Here is a 17,953-nt window from a genome sequence, read left to right as displayed (position 1 = left end):
TTGCTTCTATTGCTACAAAAATGAATCCAATTCAGGGCAGGACATTGCGCTGCTAAACAGAAACCTGCACTAGAACACGTGGCTGGGAGAAGCAGAGCAAAGCTCCGTATCCATGTATGCTTGCAAGCAGTATATGAAGAGGAATTCTGCAGCTTTCAGGAAGCAATCTGTGCTTGGTGCTGCTGCACTGAGGTATTGCCCCAGGGAGCGGCAGCCAGAGCTGTGCCCTGCAGCGTGGGGATGGCGTGGGGTAAGAGCTGAGTTGGCATTTAGCTGAAGGAGCTGTGAGGGAGCAATAATCTTCATAGTCAACGTGGGATATCCAGGCCTGGAGCTGGGAGGGAGGTGCGGCACGGCTGAGGTGCCTGGATGTTATTTCACACAATTCCCAGCAAAGAAGCAGTGCCTGGAAAAGCCTGGCTGCCCAAGAAACCCTGCAAATATTTGGGATGAGTGTGGTACGTGTTTTGGAGCCGAACCGTGTGGCTCTGTGCTCTGTGTCCCAGCCCCACATCACTGAGGATACCCCCAGACTTCGGGGAGCGTCCCGCTGTGCTCCAGCCCCTTCCACTCCGGTGGAGGCAGCGTGTTCGTTGCAGGCAGTTTTGCATCTGGTCTCTTGATTAATGGACTTGTCTTTTGCAGCCTATTTTGACTCTGACACCGCTTTCTGCTCCACAGATGCTTTGCTGATGTTGAAGAAAGTTTGCCTCGCTTGATAAAGACCAGATCCTGAAATTTACTTCCAAACCTGAAGTAACAATTTTTAACTTGAAACGCTTTTTTCCCCAGGAGTCGCTGCTCCAGAATCCTTCCCTTATTTGGTGCCTCCTCCACAGCTGGGGCTGATGCTCAGGTGCCAAACTCTGTGCACTCCCTGCAGCGAGCCAAATGGGTCCGTGGCTCTGCTTCCCGGCCCGCCTCGTGGCACTCCTTTTCCTGTGCACCCCGCTGGCATTTCCTGTGTTTCTGCACGAGGGTGGGAGGCATTTTCAACCCTTTTTAGTCATGGCGCAGTCTCTTGAGGTTGGGTCTTGCTTTCTTCGGTTCTGGCTCGAGCCATGCCAGACCTTTCTTTGGGCTGTCTGACCGCCTCTGTTCCGCGTGCTGTCAGGACGTCCTCGTCGTGGCCGCTGTGATTTGAGCTGGCTGTTCCGGGGCCGTTGCTATCTCTGCACTTAGGTGCTCGGCGAGGAGTTGTTAGGCACTGCTGATTTCTTCCATGGCAACAAATCCACTTTGGTTGGAGGTGCGGTGTGTGCACGCTCCCCGAGCAGCAGTGGGTTGCTTCCTCTGGTGAGGTTGCTTCTTCCCAGGTGGATTTAGTCTGTCTGCACATGCTGACTCATGACAGCCGAAACAGCTGTTTTCAGCTTCAGGCACTACTGTGTGCAGGGACCCCTTCTTCTCCTTGACAGCTGGTTTGTTTTTATAACTAATGCCTTCACTATATGCTCATAACTTCCATATCGGTGATGCCCGCTGTTCGGCTGGAAGGGACAAAGTCTCTTTTTTGACGTGGTTTCATTGATGCATCAACTTTACTTGGTGGGCTCATCCCAAGCGACCAACCAGGACCTGCCCCGTGGAGCAGAGCAGGGAGCCCTACATCCCAGCATGGGCACAAGGACCATTCTGAGGAATCCCATGGAGGGGACCCACTCTTGGGTTGCTCAGTGAGTCAGTGGGGCTATGGGGAAGTGTTCCTCTCCAGCGTGCAAATGCAGAACAGTGGGTGATGGGACTTCCTCCTCCTCCTCCCTGCTGCGGGCTGCTCGGTGGAAGTCGCTGTTTCCCTCTGGCCGTGAGAAGCAGCATTTGACAGGAGGAGCAGAGAGGGCTCCTGCAGACCAAGGGGCAGGTGAGTCACCAGGGAAAGAGTCATTCGGAGAAAAGCCCAGTCAAAGCAGCCCGTGGCCCTGGCGTGAACTCGAAGATGAAAGGTCCAAAGTTAAGTGATGAGCTCATCAAAACCTTGAGGCTGTGAGAGAAAAAGTGATGAAACAAGCACGAGAGGTGCCTGCATGAGGTGCCACAGCACTGGGGCACACAGGTCTCAGCCTGGGCTTGCTGCTGCCTGCTGAAGTTGGCAAGAGGGATAAAATGTGCTTCTTTCCTAGAGGCGTGCATCCTGCTTCCTTTAGAAAAAACTTGTATTTAGGTACGCACATATGTGTGTCCCAATGCAGCACCGATTCCTGTGCTGTCCTTGGAATTGCTGGTGAGAAGAGTGAGCTGGAAGCTTCCAATGGATTCGGCACAGGTCCTCGGGTCCTGCTGCAGCTCTGTCCCTGGGTGAACGCCCCGTGCGTGTCCCTGCTGGGTGCAAGGCATCACTTTCCACTCAAGGTGGGGAGTTTGGGTGCTCCCCTGCTGCTGGTAAAGCGCTGCAGGCATTGCAGAGCAACTGTTCCCAGGGCTGTGGGCTGCATGTGGGCCTAGGGGAAGGACTGGTGTCCTTGTTTCTTATTTTCAGTACGTGTGCCGCCTTTCAAGCTCTGAGCTGCCTTGGTGTCTTAAAGGGGATGGTAGAAATACAGCCGTCCTAACATTGCTGGCAAAGTGAATAAGGGCTTAGCTCAGCTGTCCCAGTATTCCCCAGTCTCTTTGGGTTTCATCTGCAGAGTTAATAAAATGGTGGCAAATAAAGTCAGGTTCCAGTGGAAAGGGCTCTTTAGGGCAGCAGTAAAATAGTGAGTAAGCAAGAACCCCTTGCTGCGGGGGCCAGTTTAATTGGTCTGGCTTGTTTTATGAGACAGGTTTTATGTTGAAACTCGCACATGGCCCAGGAGCGACTCTGCAGCAGGGCATCATTCTCCTGCATGGGTCCTCCGGGAGCTCAGCCTGGGTTAATTACACCTCACCGAGCCGTCGCACCTCGCCAAGCTGCTTGCATACGGAACGATGGGAGCCGGGGAGCTTGAGCAGATGCAGGCAGGAGGCAGCTGCCTCGCACTCTGCCCGGTGACACTTGGTTGGGCATTGCCCTGCCTGCCGGCTCTCCCTCCCTCTGTGTCTCTGGTCCCCTTGGAAACGGAAAGGATGCTGCTGAGCTTTGCAGAGGGATTCAGGGTGTGAAATTCACGTGCGAATGGGAGCAGAGCAGCGGTGCGGGGCCGGGTCGCTGCTGGTCGGCATCTCCCTGCGCTGCGCTCGGGGCCTGGCTTTTCTCATTGCAGTGAGGCTGTGCAGGCGCTGGGTGAAAGCTGCCTGTTGGGGAGAAGGTAGGAGAGGGGCCAGGCCGCTCCTGGGTGACACAGCCACCTCCAAGGTCACGCAGAGTGACTCTCTACCACCCGCAGGTTCTTCAGAGCTGTTAGGTAAGGATGGGGAAAGCCCAGATCGCTGCTGAGCTAGCAAAGGTGGCCTAGAACAGCAGTGAGGAGCGAGTCGAGTTGGATTTTGGTGTTGTTGGCTCTCAGTGGGGCAGGAAGCTGCCGTCACGCAGCGTGCTATGGACAGCTTCCCCTGCATCCACTCTGCTCCGCGTTGCGCTAGGAACTGCAGAGAAATGCCCAGCCCTGCCTAGTGTCACTGCTGCAGCCTCACAGGGGCTTTCCTGAGAAACCTGGGCTCCCTCTTTGCTTTTGCTTAAGGCTGGGGTTCAACAAAAGGGGTAACGCATCACCCCAAAACCCCCATGCTTTTGGAAGCGGCTCCGGCACGGCACAAACGAGCTCCAAGCTCTGCAGCTGAGCTCGCCGCAGCAAAGCGTTAACGAGGGTTTCCCTCCCCGCCTTGACCAGCGGCTGCTCCCAGCCTCTGCGGCAACCGCTGAGCGCTGAACCAAATCGCTTCTGTTTTTCCTTTTTCTTTTTCCCATCGGTGGGAAGCGCTGCGTTCCGCTGGGTCCCGCTCTGGGAGCGGAGCAGTGCCCGGGGCTGCAGCGAGCAGCCCGACCCCAGCAGAGGGTGCTGTGCCTCCACCGCCCTCTCCCCGCTCGCATCCAGCTGTTTGGCACTTGCCCTCGCCTGTGTGCATGATGTTTGTAAGAGTTTGGGCATGTCCATTTGGTTCCCATCTCCAGTGCCACCCCCAGCATCCAGGCCAGGTTCTTCTGTCACTGGGGACGTTCTTAATTCACAGGAAATCGGAGAGAGTTTAATTGTTTTCTCCTCTCTCTCTCTCTCTCTTTTTTTTTTTTTTTTTCCCATGCAGCTGAACAAAAGGTTCATCCTCAGTTTTCTCCATGCCCATGGGAAGCTGTTTACCAGGATTGGGTAAGTGTGCAGGATGTTTATTTTATTTTCCTACATTACAAGTCTTTTTGGAATTTAATATTGTTAGCAACTAAGCTGTGTTTGGAGCTGAGGGCACAGGGTGTGAATTCTTGCAGGCCTAGCCTCCTGGTTCCTATTCTCCCTACCCGCCCTGCGGTCCATGATGCTTATTGTTGGGGTTTTCTTCCCCCACCTCGAGGCCTCGTGCACCAGGACCCTCTGGCACAGACTGGGCTCAGCCAGCTGATGTGCACCCAGGAGGGACTAGGGGCTCTTTTCTCCCCTTCCTGCTTCCAAACCGTGCTCCCTCCACTTTCATCTCTGGTGTTGCCCCCTCCTCTCCCACCGCTCCCATTCCCAGCCAGCAGAGTGGTGGCTCTGGGGGCACTCAGTGGAGCACAAAGCCCAGGGGCAGAACAACATGGTGGCTGGGAGCCGCTGTCAGGTGGCAGCCTGTCGCCTCCTCAGAGAGGGGAAGCAGCAGAGTGCAGCACACCAGCGCTGACGCCGTGATGCAGCCTGAAGCCACGGCGCTTGCTCCACGCAGCGCGCTCCCTGGGGTGGCACGCCCTTGGCTTTGCACCCTTCAGAAAGCAGTGGGAAGCAGAAGCAGAGCCCCCCACGCAAGGTTTGGTGATGGCGGCGTGTCTGTGCTGCAGAGCAGAACGTCCAGGGAGCTGCTGGTCCACGGCTCTGCCAGGCTGCGCTCAAGGCCGCGCTCCGGGCTGAGCACATGCCAGCAGGGGGATTAATGGGGATGTTGCAGTGATTGCTTGCACATTTGGCTCCCGAGACTTTTGTGAAATTAAGATGTAGCATTTGAGGCGGTTGCTTCCCAGGACAGTCATTTAGAAAACCCAAGTATGTTTAATGGCAGAAGATCCCCTCAAGTACTTAGAAGGGAACTAGAAAGTAATAACATGACACAGGAAGAGAAATCGTCCAGCCCTGCTAAACAGCTTCCGTGCTTAAAATAGGTAAAAGGTGAGGAATGGCTGAGTCCTCTCTTGACAGGATCTATAGTAATTTATCCATAACAAGCACGGAAGAGATGGCGTTGAGCTCATTTTGAGCCATCCTGCTCCTAAAACCACAGGTAAGCGTATTATTAAAAGCTTCCACTCAGTTCTTGACCTGCTGGTTCTGAGCTCAGTGGGGTTGCTGCGTGCCATTCCAGATGTGCTGCGGTATCCAGGCACAGCTGGCGGCTCTGAGGAGGCCCTCGCTCTTCCTTGTTGCTATTCCATGGCAATAATCTCCATCTCCTCGCTAACGACCCATCCCTCAAAGGGCTCCTCCATCCCCAGCGGCCCGTTTGCCCTAGGAGGATGTTGCTGGCTATGTTGGATGTGGTCTGAGATTTCTCAAAATTAGGAAGTCTTTAGAAGCAATCATTTTGCTCTCAATCCCTGGCTGTGCCCCAGCTTCAGGAAAGTTGCTTCATTGAGAGGGAGCAGCGCTTTTGTGCTGGCGGAGCTGCTCCGTTCTGCAGGGCTACCGAGCACAAGGGGCCTATTTGTTACAGCCCATGTTTGTGGGAAGGTAACGGAGGCTTTGAATAGCTCCAGCAAACGGTGCCAAGGCAGAGGGTACCCCTGCTGCTAGGTAGAACCGGTTGCTGAAAGGCATCTGTGAAATATGGTTAAGCAGAAAGCAATTCTGTCTTTAAAAATAGAGCCTATTACTGTCCTGAAAGTCTGTTGGGGAAGCCCAGCAGAATTGCCCATGTGGGTTACCAGAAGTGGCTTGCTAATCCAGTCTGTAGCGTGCTGATATCACAAGATCTGAATCTCTCAGGGGGAAGATAGAGGAAATTGCTCTGGAGGCCCCTGAGGTTGCCTGCCCTAGCTCCCGGCGCTGTACCCGCTGCACAGTCTGGCTCCCTCGCTGCCATTGTGGGCACACGAGTTACAGTGTTGCTGAGAAGGAGCTGGCACTTGCTGCAAACCACTGCTCATTCTTGCTGGGTCTAGCTGTGCCTTTTTCTAGTGCAGGACCAAGAAGGAAGAGAGCAAACTCAGCAGAAGAGGCGGTGGGACAGGAGAACTATATATTTTTTTTTTCCCCACCAGTTTGCAAATTTTTTGGCAGTGTCTTGGTATAAAGATGCCTTCAGGGGGTACCAGGTGAGAGCTCCTGGGAGGGCTGTTGTGGGCAGCCACGTCACCGCTGTTTCTGTGAACTGACTGTGCGCTCTGCAGTCGGTTCCATTGCTGACCCCGCTTCGGCTGGGGGATTGCTGAGGATCCATCAGCTCCGTAAGTAACCTCAGCTAATTCCCGTAGTGACGCCCGATGAAGAGCAGGATAAACGTGTCAGCTTTCCACGGGCGCTTGTGAGCGGTGTTGAAAGCACACCTCGTCCCCGGCGTGGCACTGCAGCTGTGTCTGATGAGCGATAGCAGCTAGCGGGACCAGAGGACTGCAGGTTCCTGTCCCCTGGGCAAAGCAGGGCCCCAAATAGTGAGAGCTGACAGCTTTCCCACTGTGCTGGGAGCGTGCAGCTTGGAGGGCTCCATGGGTCCTGTCCCCATAGGCAGCACCAGCGCAGAAGCTGGGGACAGGCACTGTTCTCTGGAGGAAACGTGTTCTTGGCCGGCGTTCAACACACTTGGAATTGCCACATCCGCAATGTGGCACCAGTGTGTGCCGTTTGCTGCAGCCCGTGTTTCTCGGGAGTCCCATGGGCTGCTCCTGGTCCAAGCAAGCTGCTGGCCTCTTGGCACCCCTCCCAGCTTGGTAGAAGTCAGTAGAAAAAAATGGTTGGTCAGAAATGAGTCATAAAGGCCGTGTTTTCCTGCCAAAGGAATGCTGCCTGCTGGTTACAAAGCAATCCCTCGCTGCCCTCACCGAGGAAGGCTTCGGCTGTCTCCCTCACACCGCCTGCACCTTCACTCCAGAGGCAGCAATTCCCTGCGGCTCTGGGATGGGCAGCAGCTCCTCAGCACCTCGAGGGGGGTCCCCGTCCCCTGGGCAAGGTGACGCGGAGGGAGCTGTGCCACCCTCCCCGGGGCACAGTCTGCACTCCGCTCTGCAGCGTCTCTCTCTGTCTGCAGGATGGAGACGTTCCCTGCGGTGGCCGAGGAGGTCCTGAGGGAGTTCCAGGTCCTGCTGCAGCACAGCCCCCCTCCCATCGGAAGCACCCGCATGCTCCAGCTCGTGGCAATCAACATGTTTGCAGTGTACAACTCCCAGCCCAAAGGTACCATGTGCTGCTTTAAGGGAAATGGGCCGGGGATCACTCGTCCTTCGTCAAACAGTGACTGGAGAAGGGTGGGGGGCACGTACCCAGCTGAAGACCGATGGGGTTGGATGCCTGGGGGTGTCGGTGTGCGTAGGGATGGCAGAAGTGCAGTGGCCTGTACTGGAGGGCCTCAGTGAGGTGTTTAATGATGTGCAGTTAGGAGGCATCGTGTCCCCCTGGAGCCTGAGTCATCAGGCACAGACAGAAGGCTCTGTTCTACGGCTCTGCCTTCCCAGCGCTTCGCCCGGGTCCTGCTCGGTGCCCACGTTGGCACTGCGAGGGCTGGGAGGATCTTGGAGGACCTGGCTGCGGGCAGGGCGTTGTTGTCTGTGGCTGTGTGGGTGGCTGAGCTGTGCCATGGGAGATGCTGCTGGAGGCTACGCCCTGTGCTAAGGCACCTGGAGGATAAAGCATGTCTCGTGTCACTCGTCCTCCTCTGTCTGCCCAAGATGTGGTCGCTGCCATGGTTGGGTTTAATCTGTTGCTTAGCAGGGATTCTACCAAATCAGAATCCTTTCTTCTGGCTTTAAAATCGTCCTTCCACGGGATGTGTTTCTCCCTTCAGCCCCCAGCATGCACAGCAGCAGGTGCCTGGGTCAGCCCAGGCCATGTTTTTGGGACTGGGGAAGGGGCCGCGCTCCCTAGTTGGGGCAAGTAGCATGTGACGTGCTGATGGCTTGGGATTTAGCTTCCAAAGACAGATGGACCTCAGCCAAAGCCACCACGTGGGCAGTGGAGCTGAGCCTCGGTGTGCTGCTGCTGGGTGATTTCTCCTCTGTGAGTCAGTTGCTGTGCTTGGTGGCCAAGTTGGCTGGTGGCAGCTGGAGGGCTGGGCCACGTGGCTCCCCATGCTGTGCACCTTGCAGGCACTGTCCCTCCCCTGGGGAAGCCCTGTGAGCTGTCAGCCCTGCTAGCGAGGACGTGCCCTCCTTCCTGCTAGGTGCCAGCCAGCACCAGTGTGTTTATGTCTGAGCTGCAAAGTACTTTCTGATGATGAGCAATGCCTCTGCGCAGCCCCCCGGTAGGTATATTAATAGCTGTGTCTGTGCTCTCCAACAGGAGCGGGTGGTAAAGAGGAAGAAATCTGTCTGGGCTGTGTAGAAGCCCCCGTGGCAAGGCTGGAAGCAATCCCAGCTCTCAGACCACTGGACCGTGCTCCTCCATCCGAGCTGTGGATGTGAGTGAGTGAGTGACAGAAAGGGAGCGCTTTTTATCTCCTGTGCAAAATAAGTCTTCTTGGAGTTTCCTGTCTCCCATGTGTGTAGTTGCCAGCTGCTCCCAGCTCTCTTATCTCTGGAGAAAGCAAACCTGCTCCTGCTGGGGACCTGTGGACCGTACCCGGAGCAGGTGGCGGTGTTGGAGAAATGCTGTGGGTTGGATGGCTCCGTGGCTGCCATCTGATGCTTTGTGCCCCCGAGGGCTCCTTGCTCTGGTGACCCTAAAACGTTGCGAGGAATATTGTTGGCAAAGCAAATTCTGTTGTCAGCGCGAACGCTGCGGTGGTCTCTGAGCGCTCATGTGCTGAGTGCTGGCAGAGCCCGCGTTGGGCTCGGTGCCGACGCTGTGATACTGAGAAGTGCTGGGAGCTGGGTGCAGAAGGGGAGGGGGGAGGGAAAAAAAAAAAAAAAACAAGCAAAGAGCCTGGAGTTTAAAAGGCAAGCAAGAGAGCTGGCTGAGTGATTACCGAGTGCCCAGCACAGAGCGAGCGTGTTGGCTCCTTCCCCGCTGTGTGGGATGCTGTGGGCAGAGGACAGACTGGAGCACGCAGCAGATGGCTGTTGGGAAGGTGCGGGTTTCCATTTCCCAGCACATGAGTCACCTCGCCGGGCTGCAGCTGCATGGGCAGCAGCGGGTGCAGAGGGGACGCAGGGAGCAGTTCCGCCCCGCGCGCATCCCCGCTGCCAGGAAGCCCCGCTGGGGAGCAGCGCTCGCTGGAGGCAGGGCTTGGCTGGGCGAGCTCCGTGGGGCTGCATCGAACCCTGCAGTTGGACCGAGTGACCTCTAGAGATCCCCTCCTACTGCAATCCTCCCGCAAAGCCGGGATCGGAGCGCTGCTGTGTCCTTCCCACGGCACGGCTCCGTCTGACGTTCGCTGCGAGCTCTCGGTAGCAGGAGATGTGTGGGTTTGGGGCCAGGGAGGGAGGTCTGTCTGAGAGCCTCCTCTCCTCGCTGTCCGGGGGCAGATATCTCTTGGGGCAGGTGCTCCCTCCCTCCCCTCCCATGCGTTTCCATTCTGTGGGGCCGCAGCTGCTCCTGAGAAACTTGAGGGCTTACTTGCTTGCCCCCTGTCTGTTGTCTGATGAGTCCCTGGTGCTGGGATCCGGGGGTTCTACTAGCACTTGTGGGGTGGTGTTGCAGGCAAATGCTCTTGACGTGGAGAATTTTGCATACTTTAATTCATTGCCAATTAACACAAATTTCTAATCGCTGACTTGGGTATTGAAAAAATAAGGAAGTATTAATAATCAAATGCACTTAAGTAAATACCTTTCCTCTTTCTTCCTCAGACTGGTGCCAGACACCCACCCTGCCCCTTCCTTACTCTCAGCTTCCCCCAGTTTTGCTGTAGGTTACACTCAACCTGTCCCAAACCCTGCAGCAGCGTGGCAGGCTGGGGGCTCGTGCGGAGTGGTTTCTGTCTGCTGCTCTTTGCTTTTTGCCCCTGCATTGCAGTGTCTGCATAATGTCTCCTCCTGCGACTACCACTTTGTGAAATCTGTCTTTGCAAAAGTGGCCTTGTGCCCATCTGTCCCTTTTTTGGGGGGCACAGCTGAGTGCAGCCCTCTGCCTGGTGCTGGCAGCAGGGCCGCGCTCATCCAGCTGGAGCAGGAGCCGGTTGCAGCTGCCCTTGCAACACTGGGAAGACCCCAGGAGATGGATCAGGTCTGTTGTTTTCCCTGCCAGAGGAAGCGAAAGAATTCCCACATGAAGCGTTCCCCTGCTGTTCAGCACCAGACAACGCACTGCTCCCAGCGAGCCCAACCTCCCCGTTGGCAATGGGGACACGCAGCTGGCCAGTGCCCCGACCTTCTGGCTGCCTTATGTCCCTTAGGTGGGACAAAGGTGCTGGTAGCCTGCGGAGCAAGGAGAGCCCACCCATGGGATGGAAGCAGAGAGTTGGGCGCTCTGCATGGCTGGGACGTGCCATTGCCAGAGCAGCCCCAAATTGTCACCAGCGCGTCGCAGGGTGTTGGTGGTTACCGAGGGTTTGGGCTCTCCTGGGCTCCAGCCTCTTCACGGGGTGGCCCTTCTAACAGTTTGGTAGCCATCTGCACCATCAGCTAGCAGAGAAGCTTGGATCCCTTTATCCCAACCACAAACACTCCAAGCATTTTAATTTTTTTTTAATTCTGTAATTTGGGGAAATAAAACTCTGGTTTCTGCAAAGACTAATTGAAGCCGTGCTTGCGGCAGGGGCATCTCGGTGAGGGGAGAGAGAGAGAAACCCCCTCCCAGCCCCATCTGTGCCCAATTTACTCCGATCTGGCCTCTCTGAGGCTTTTTTCTTTCTCTCTCTCTTTAATAATTTGTTTTATAATTCCTGGAATCAAACCCATCTCAGACACACTGTTTTATTTTACTGTATTATTGGATTATACTTCCTATAAATCACTGGATGTTATTCATAGGCCACCACCAGAATAACTTCCCCTCTCCCCCCGACAGGCCCGCATTCCAAACAAGCGCGTACCAAAGTGGGGGTGCAGCGCGGGGCACCCTAGAGACACTTCCCGGAAATCCCAGCAAATTTGCCTGGCTGTGGGTGTGAAGCATCAGGCTGCAGCACCTGGATGCCTTCTGGCACTCTCGGGCCTGTCGCATTGTGCTGTGTGGAGTTTGTTAGGAGGTCGGGCTTAGGTGGAAGGAGGAGGGGGGGCTGCCATATGTGCATCCTCAGCACATGCCGCGGGGTGGGGGGGGAAGTTGCATCCCCTGGGGTGAGGGAGCAGAGGCACACGGGGAGGCTGTGGCTGAGCACTGCTGCCAGAGGGGATTTGGAGCAGGGCAGGGTGGCCGTGCTGGTGAGCTGAGGGAGAAACCTGTCTCTTGGGCAGCAGGTCGCGTTTGTGAAAGCCGCTGGGGTCAGGCAGCCCTCTGGGAGCAGAGCAAGGTCTGGGTTTTGGTGCTAGAAAATAAGGGGAAGGCTGGTGAAGCAAGGTGGGAGGATTCACACCCCGCTCCCTGCTGCGAGGTCAGAGCAGCGCGTGTCCCTTTGCACTGCCATGCTGCGCGAGATCGGTCGGTGCTGCACAGCCCATTGCTGCAGAAGCGCTCCGGCTCGTGCAGAGCTGTTCTTCCACGTCTGAGTGCTCACTAATTATAGCTTTTTGCAAAGGTTTTTCAAATGTTGCACGGTCCTGCTTGATGCTTGAAGACCTACACCAGCTTCTTGCCCAGGTCTTTCTGGTAGGTGGGATCCACGTGTTGGTGGAGATCAGCTGCAGCTCCTTGCAGGCACAGGGCTGTCTCCCTCCTCCTGCCGTGGATGCTCAGCCCCAGCCTGGCTGCAGGGAGGCACAGGACCCCCGGAATTCAGACCGTGCGTGCTGCGAGCAGCTGTTCTGCTGCCGTCCTGCCACCGCATGGCCCTGCTCTGCCTGCAGCGCGTTTCGCTTTGCTGACCGCAGCTGCTCTGCCTCGTAAGCAAAAGCGTGAACCCTTAAAATATCCCCGGAGACGCTGCGGAGGGTGGTGGTGGCAGAGCCCACTCCGTCTCTGACCATCTCCGCAGTGCTCGTTTGGTTTCCGATGGTGGGACCCCAGTTTTGCTCAGGGCCAAGTGCAGCATCAGAAAAAGCCTTGGAGGGAGCGTGTAGCGCTGCGCTGCTGCACCCACGTCTCAATGGCTTCTTGTGAGACTCTAACCACATCTCACATGTTGGAGCGGACTGGGAGCTGATTGCAAGGGAGTCCAGTGCATGTGAATGAGTTTAAAAATAAAGTAGTGCTGTAGACGGCTGCCTTGGTTTGGTGGAGTTTTAAAATTAGGCACAAAGCAAAGCTTAATAAACCTCAGGCTGTAGATAGCAGAAGCAGCAACTTGATCTTCCCCTGTCTGGGGAGCAGAGCAGAGTCATTTTCTCATCGTTTACCTCCTTGCATGGTTAAATGTGTGCTTCCCCAGAGTCTGGGCAGCTCCGCCATCTCTGCCAGCATAGGGCATGGCAAATGGGAGATGAAAGCTCCCTTGTCTGAGCTCCTGCCCTACTGAGAGCGTTGGATGTGGAGCCTGAGGTCCCTCTACCTGCCCCTGGGGCCTTGTGTTTGTAACGCAAACCCTCACTGCAGGGAGGATGGAGCTGAGCAGCGGTGGGGCTTGGCTTGTCACACAGCAAATGTGCACTGAAGTGTCTGCACTGAGGTCACCAGCGTGCACCTGGCAGTGACTGCGTGCCATTGCCCCGCGAGGCCGCCGAGCTGCGGCGTTAGCGAGGCGTTGGCAGGCCGTAATACCTCCCAAGGCCTTCAGCGCAGAGGGAAGCGGTCCTGAAATTCGTCCTTCCCCTTTCACGTTGCTGCTCTTCTTGTTCGCTTCAGGTTTGAGTTTGAAGCAGGAGCGGATCCATCTCCTTGTGCGCTGCAGTGCTCGCGTGGAGGCTCTGCAAAGCCGCCAGGTGCGGGGAGGTCACCAGCAGCTGGCGGCCACGTCCAGGTTTGCAGGAGCAGGACAAGGCTGACGTGGCACAGGCGTGCGTGACACCCACGCTGCTCGTGTCGGCCTGCTGCTTCCTGTGCTAACGCAGCGCTGTGGGGACCACGCACGCGTCCGGAGGTGGCAGCCGGCCCTCCTGGGTTTCTCCGAGTGCCTGGGAGCTGGAGAGGCTGGCACGGAACTGGAGGCGCCTTTCCTTCGGGGGAAGGAAGCTGTCTCGGAGTTGAGACTTTGCATCAGCAAAGTTCAGGTAGCATGCATTTGGCCCAGACGTGTCTCAGAGCCTCTCTCCTGGGCTCTTGAAGCTGGTGGCAGCAATGTTTAGACCAAAGTCTTCCTTTGCTTATTCCCCTCTGTTTCCTGTTTAAAAGGCAGATTGTCACATATTTGGGGATTTATTTACCGTAATTGGAGTTATTTTCCTGGCTGCTGGCTTCTGCCCTCTGATGCAAGACTCCTCGGCGAGATGTGTGTCCAGAAAGCCATGTGACTTTTTTCCCCTTGCCACAAGTGCCAGCAGGAGATGCAATAAGCACCGCGCTGCAGGGAATTTCCACTTGCAGTTCAGGTTTCTGAAATCTAGCCGTCAGCTTCGGTGGCAGGAGATGGAAGCGGGGCTTTGTGGCAGGGAAAGGGAAGGTTTCCAGTGAAACAGCACTCACTGCTGTGTGTGTGTGTGTGTGTGTGTGTGTGTGTGTGTGTGTGTGTGTGTCAGACTCTCCAGCCCGAGCGCAGCAAAAGTCCCCGTTTGAGCAGCGCTGGATGAGCTCAGCGGGGCTCCTGCCCGCCCTGCCTGTCACATGAGCACATCCTTACGGCTGCCCTTGAAGCCGTTCCACCAAACGATACCGAGATCTCATTTCAGGGTAACAACGAGAGGGAAATGATTTGTAATCCCCAAGCTCGAGTCTGCTTTGCAGCCAAGCTTCTGCCGCCCGAGCGGCAAGTCGGAGCAGGGCCGGGGACGCGCCAAGCTGCCTGCACGTGGCCGTGCCACCGGGCCATGGGCTGGAACACACGCGCTGCCCCTCGCTGCGAAGGAGCAGCTCTGCTGTGTGCAAAGGGAGGGCAGGAAGCAGAGCGCTGGCACGCGGCGTTCCCCGGTGCTCCCGCTGCGGGGCGAGGAAGGAGGTGCCCGCTGCGGCCGTGCCCCAGCGCAGGGGGGTGCTGGGGGGGGGGAGCGGGGTCGGGCCAGGTGCAGCGCTTGGGTGAGGCTTCAGATGTTTGTACCGTGACAGGAAATCCTCTCACTTTTAAAGAGATGTTTCTGACTCTTTAATGTGCGTTGCGCCTTTGATTTCCTCGCGCTTCTAAGCAACGCCGAGTCAATTACTTGTCTTTCTATTTAATTCTCCGAGAGAACATTGTATAATTAGGCTAATTATGGTGCTTTGTGAAGTTGTAAAACTCTTGATTGAGCTTGCGGGGCTGTTTTATAGCGTGCCAGGTGCAGCAAGGCGGGCTGCCCGCCCCGTGCCCGCTCCCCGTGTGGGCTCAGCTGCGCCGTGCCAGCTCGCTGAGGTTCAGCTCCCACCCTGGGGCTGCCCACCGCCCTGAGCTCCCTTCCTGCAGGGCCAGGGCTGGCGGTGCCCTGCCTCCCCCTGCTCATGGCACAAAGCAAGTGTCGGGCACCTGGCAGGCTTCCGCAGGGAGCAAGCGGCCCTGGGGGCATGGGGGGAGTTCTTCTTGCCCAATGCTTCGTCCGTAACAGCAGCATAACTGGGGATGTGTTTCCACTTCTGTGTGCGTCTGACGATAGAAGGTGTTGTGTGGGTTTATCTATGGAGACCTTTGATTTTCTGTGGTTAGCGTGTGCCCTTGGGTGCACAGACCCACACGTTAGGCTCTCAGCGCTGGTTCTGCCCATGTTATCCAATGGGCTTTGCACTGGAGGAAAATGAGAACTGATTCCATTTGACCGTCAGCACTCACCCTGCTGTCAAGGTACTTGTTTTTGCAGCCAGGACACAGTGGGGCTGTTGAAGCCCAGCATGGGAAGTTTGCACCCCAGTGAGCTGAAGGCACTGGTTTCTGTGCCTTGATGTGGCTGTGCTTAACGTGACCATAGGGCAGCACGCAGAGGGCACAGTGACCATCCCACAGATGGAACAGATGTGGCACGCACCATCACATCCTGTGTGGGCAGCAGTCAGAAGCCAGCCCGCGTACCCCACAGGCCTGTCCCCTACTGCACTGGCTACCCATAGGGGCAGCCCTGCCCCTGGGGTCTCTCCTCCCATGCCTTTCCCGTGGGGTCCCTCCTCCCATGCGCTACTGCATCTCCAACCCCCGAGCTCCCGATGCTCGGGGAAGGGCAGCTTGCGCAAGCATCGCCTGCTCTCCAGATAGCATCCCAGAGAGGAGGCTCCAGCTGCCAAGCGCGCTTTGGGAACGGCACAAACCCTTCCGCACAGAGCCCGGGGAGCCAAGCTCTGACCCGGCCCCGTGTGCGGTACGGCCAGCGGGGCCCCCAGCCCGCCTCGGGGAGCGGCTCGGCCACATGTGCTGTGCGTCGCGAGGCCGGCAGGCAGGCAGGCAGGCAGGCAGGCAGGCGAGGAGGAAGTGATGCTCTCGGGCCCATCTGCGCGGGGCTGAGACGCAGTGCAGCTGGTGCGAGGCCCTGGCAGCGCGCGGAGCTGCCGTCTGCTGGGGTTTGCTGCTGTCTACGTTGAGAACTGCGGCGTGGGGAGGGGGTCGGTGGCACGGTGCCAGGCCCCGCTGCTTGGCCTTCTCTCCTCCTCCTCCTCCCTCCATGCTTTAAAGTCACATTTCCAGGCCAGACATAGAATTAATCTCTGGGCACTTCACATTGCTGGCAGCGCGAAGCAGGATGTGGGATCTTTTTTTTTTTTTTTTTTTTTTTTTTTTTTTTTTTTTTTTTTTTTTTCTTTCTTTCTTTTTGCTCGCTCTCTCTCTCTCTCTCTCTCTCTCTCTGCGTCTTGGCTGACTTTTTTACCTCTCGAAGAATTTGGAAGGGCCGTGAGATTCCCCCCGCCCCCCCGCCTCGGTGCCGTGCAGTTTTTCAGCACGCTGATCACCCTGCTGTGGCTTCACCCTAATAGATTTCATATGCTGACACAGTTGACATCAGTACCAAACTATTTTACATGTGATCTGGTGTATTTCCTGAGGAAATCTGCAAGATATTTATTAAGAACTAATAAAATAAACCTCTCCATGAGCTTTTAGGTAGTTTTCAATTTTTCATGTCTCTCTCGTTTCCTCTTATCAATGAGTTTCTATTTTCTCCCTCCTCTCTGACCATCGCTAAAAGGAAACAAAAATAAATGTTTTAAACCGTTCCTGAATGGACACTGGGAATATTTCTGTAGTGATGTATTAGCAAAGTCGTATTTTTAGTGCCGTATTGTCAAGACTAAAAATATCCCGCCGCAGTGCATCCTTTTTATAGGTCTTTGTGAGTGTGTGCGCGCGTTGAGTTTGCACCAGCGTGGAAGGGTCCGTCTTTGTGCCGCTGCAGCGTTCCCTCCCTGTCGCAGCTGGACTCCATTAGGCCTTGAAAATTAAAGTAATCCTGCTTAAGAAAGAGAAATTAATCACTGCAGCAGAGCCGCGTTCCCCAGCTGAGCCGGGATACCTGCGTGGCAGCGCTGCTTTGAGACTCTCCATCAGCCCGGTGCCGCATCCCGGCTGCAGAGATGTCCCAGCGCGATGCACGAAGGCTGCAGGCACCTGCGGGGCTCCTGCTCGTGCTGCAGCACCAGGGAGGGAATGCTCGGGGCCGGGAGCTGGGATACTTTGCGTCGCTCGCAGGAATTTTTACATTTCTGCTGTTCTGGCTTGTGCTCCCGTCTCCTTCAATTAACCGTATGGGTAACAGAGAGGTGAGGTGGGAGCGGGGCCGGGGGGCCGCCTTCCCTCCGTCCCCTGGGCAGGAGGACCCCGCTCTGAGGGCAAGCAACCCCACGGGGCTTTCAAATACCATTTCCAAAACGGAATTTATTCGCTGCTCCGTATCCGAGGTAGTACCCAGCGGTGGCTTTAGGACTGGCTTGGCATCGCAGGCAGCGGGCGTCCTGCTTTGGGGACACGCGTCTCTGAGCTTGGGGACACCTGGCACTGGCCTTGGGGACCCCATCCGCTGGCACGCGGGGCTGAGCGTTCCCTCCCCTCCCCACCACCCCGTGCGTCTGCAGCGCCGCGCTTCCCGTCGAGCGGTTCAGCGAAAGCAGTAATTAGGGCCCGTAAAATTTTTATTTTATTAGCGAGAAGTGTTGGTGGGTAATTGGCCATAATTTGAACCCAGCCAGATTGGAGATTAATAAAAAATCGCAGCAATCTCTTTACCAGAAGCGGCAGGGCTGTAAGCCCTGATCCCTGCCAGGGCGGGTGGGACGGGATGGCGGCTGCGCCTGTGCCGTACCCGTCCTGGAGGGCGTTTGACACTGGCATTGGAAGAAAGGAAACCTTATTTTCCAAGAACTCTGCTCTTTCTCAGCTTGATAAGTATTTAAAATAAAAGCTGCACAATTGGAATTGGCAGAGCATCCTCATTCTTTTGTCTGTCTGTTTATTTTTTTCCCCTCATCCCTCGACATGTGTGCTACAGCCCACGGTTGCTACACCCCGAAGAACCGCAGCCCCGCGGCTCGGCAGGCGCTGCCCACCCCGGCCTGGCTCTTTGAAGCCCAGCAGAGCAGCGGGGCCCTGGACCCTTCCCAAAGTCAGGGGGCACGGAGGTAACGCTACAAAACGTGCTTTTCCAGCCCTTTTAACTTGCAGGGCAGCAGAAGCAGGAGTCGGGCCGCGGCTGTGCCGCGTGGCCCCGAGCATCTCGCTGTTTGCAGGCTTTGTTCGAGCAGCTGGAACGCAGCCA

The 17,953-nt window shown here is 56.3% G+C and overlaps 1 protein-coding gene across 2 annotated transcripts in view; it reads left to right on the top strand.

Moving 5' to 3' along the window:
• Nucleotides 1-17,953, top strand: part of SMG6 (SMG6, nonsense mediated mRNA decay factor) — a 92,056-nt gene that overhangs the window by 19,341 nt on the left and 54,762 nt on the right. For both annotated transcript variants that reach the window (XM_021416087.1, XM_021416088.1), the window contains exons 9-10: nucleotides 4,159-4,220; nucleotides 7,276-7,421. In XM_021416087.1, the coding sequence (XP_021271762.1) occupies nucleotides 4,159-4,220; nucleotides 7,276-7,421 (208 nt within the window). The remainder of the gene's footprint in view (nucleotides 1-4,158; nucleotides 4,221-7,275; nucleotides 7,422-17,953) is intronic.

The sequence above is a fragment of the Numida meleagris genome, chromosome 18, assembly GCF_002078875.1.
Source record: "Numida meleagris isolate 19003 breed g44 Domestic line chromosome 18, NumMel1.0, whole genome shotgun sequence".
Classification (NCBI taxonomy): Eukaryota; Metazoa; Chordata; class Aves; order Galliformes; family Numididae; genus Numida; species Numida meleagris.
This window is presented reverse-complemented; position numbering and strand designations above follow the sequence as displayed.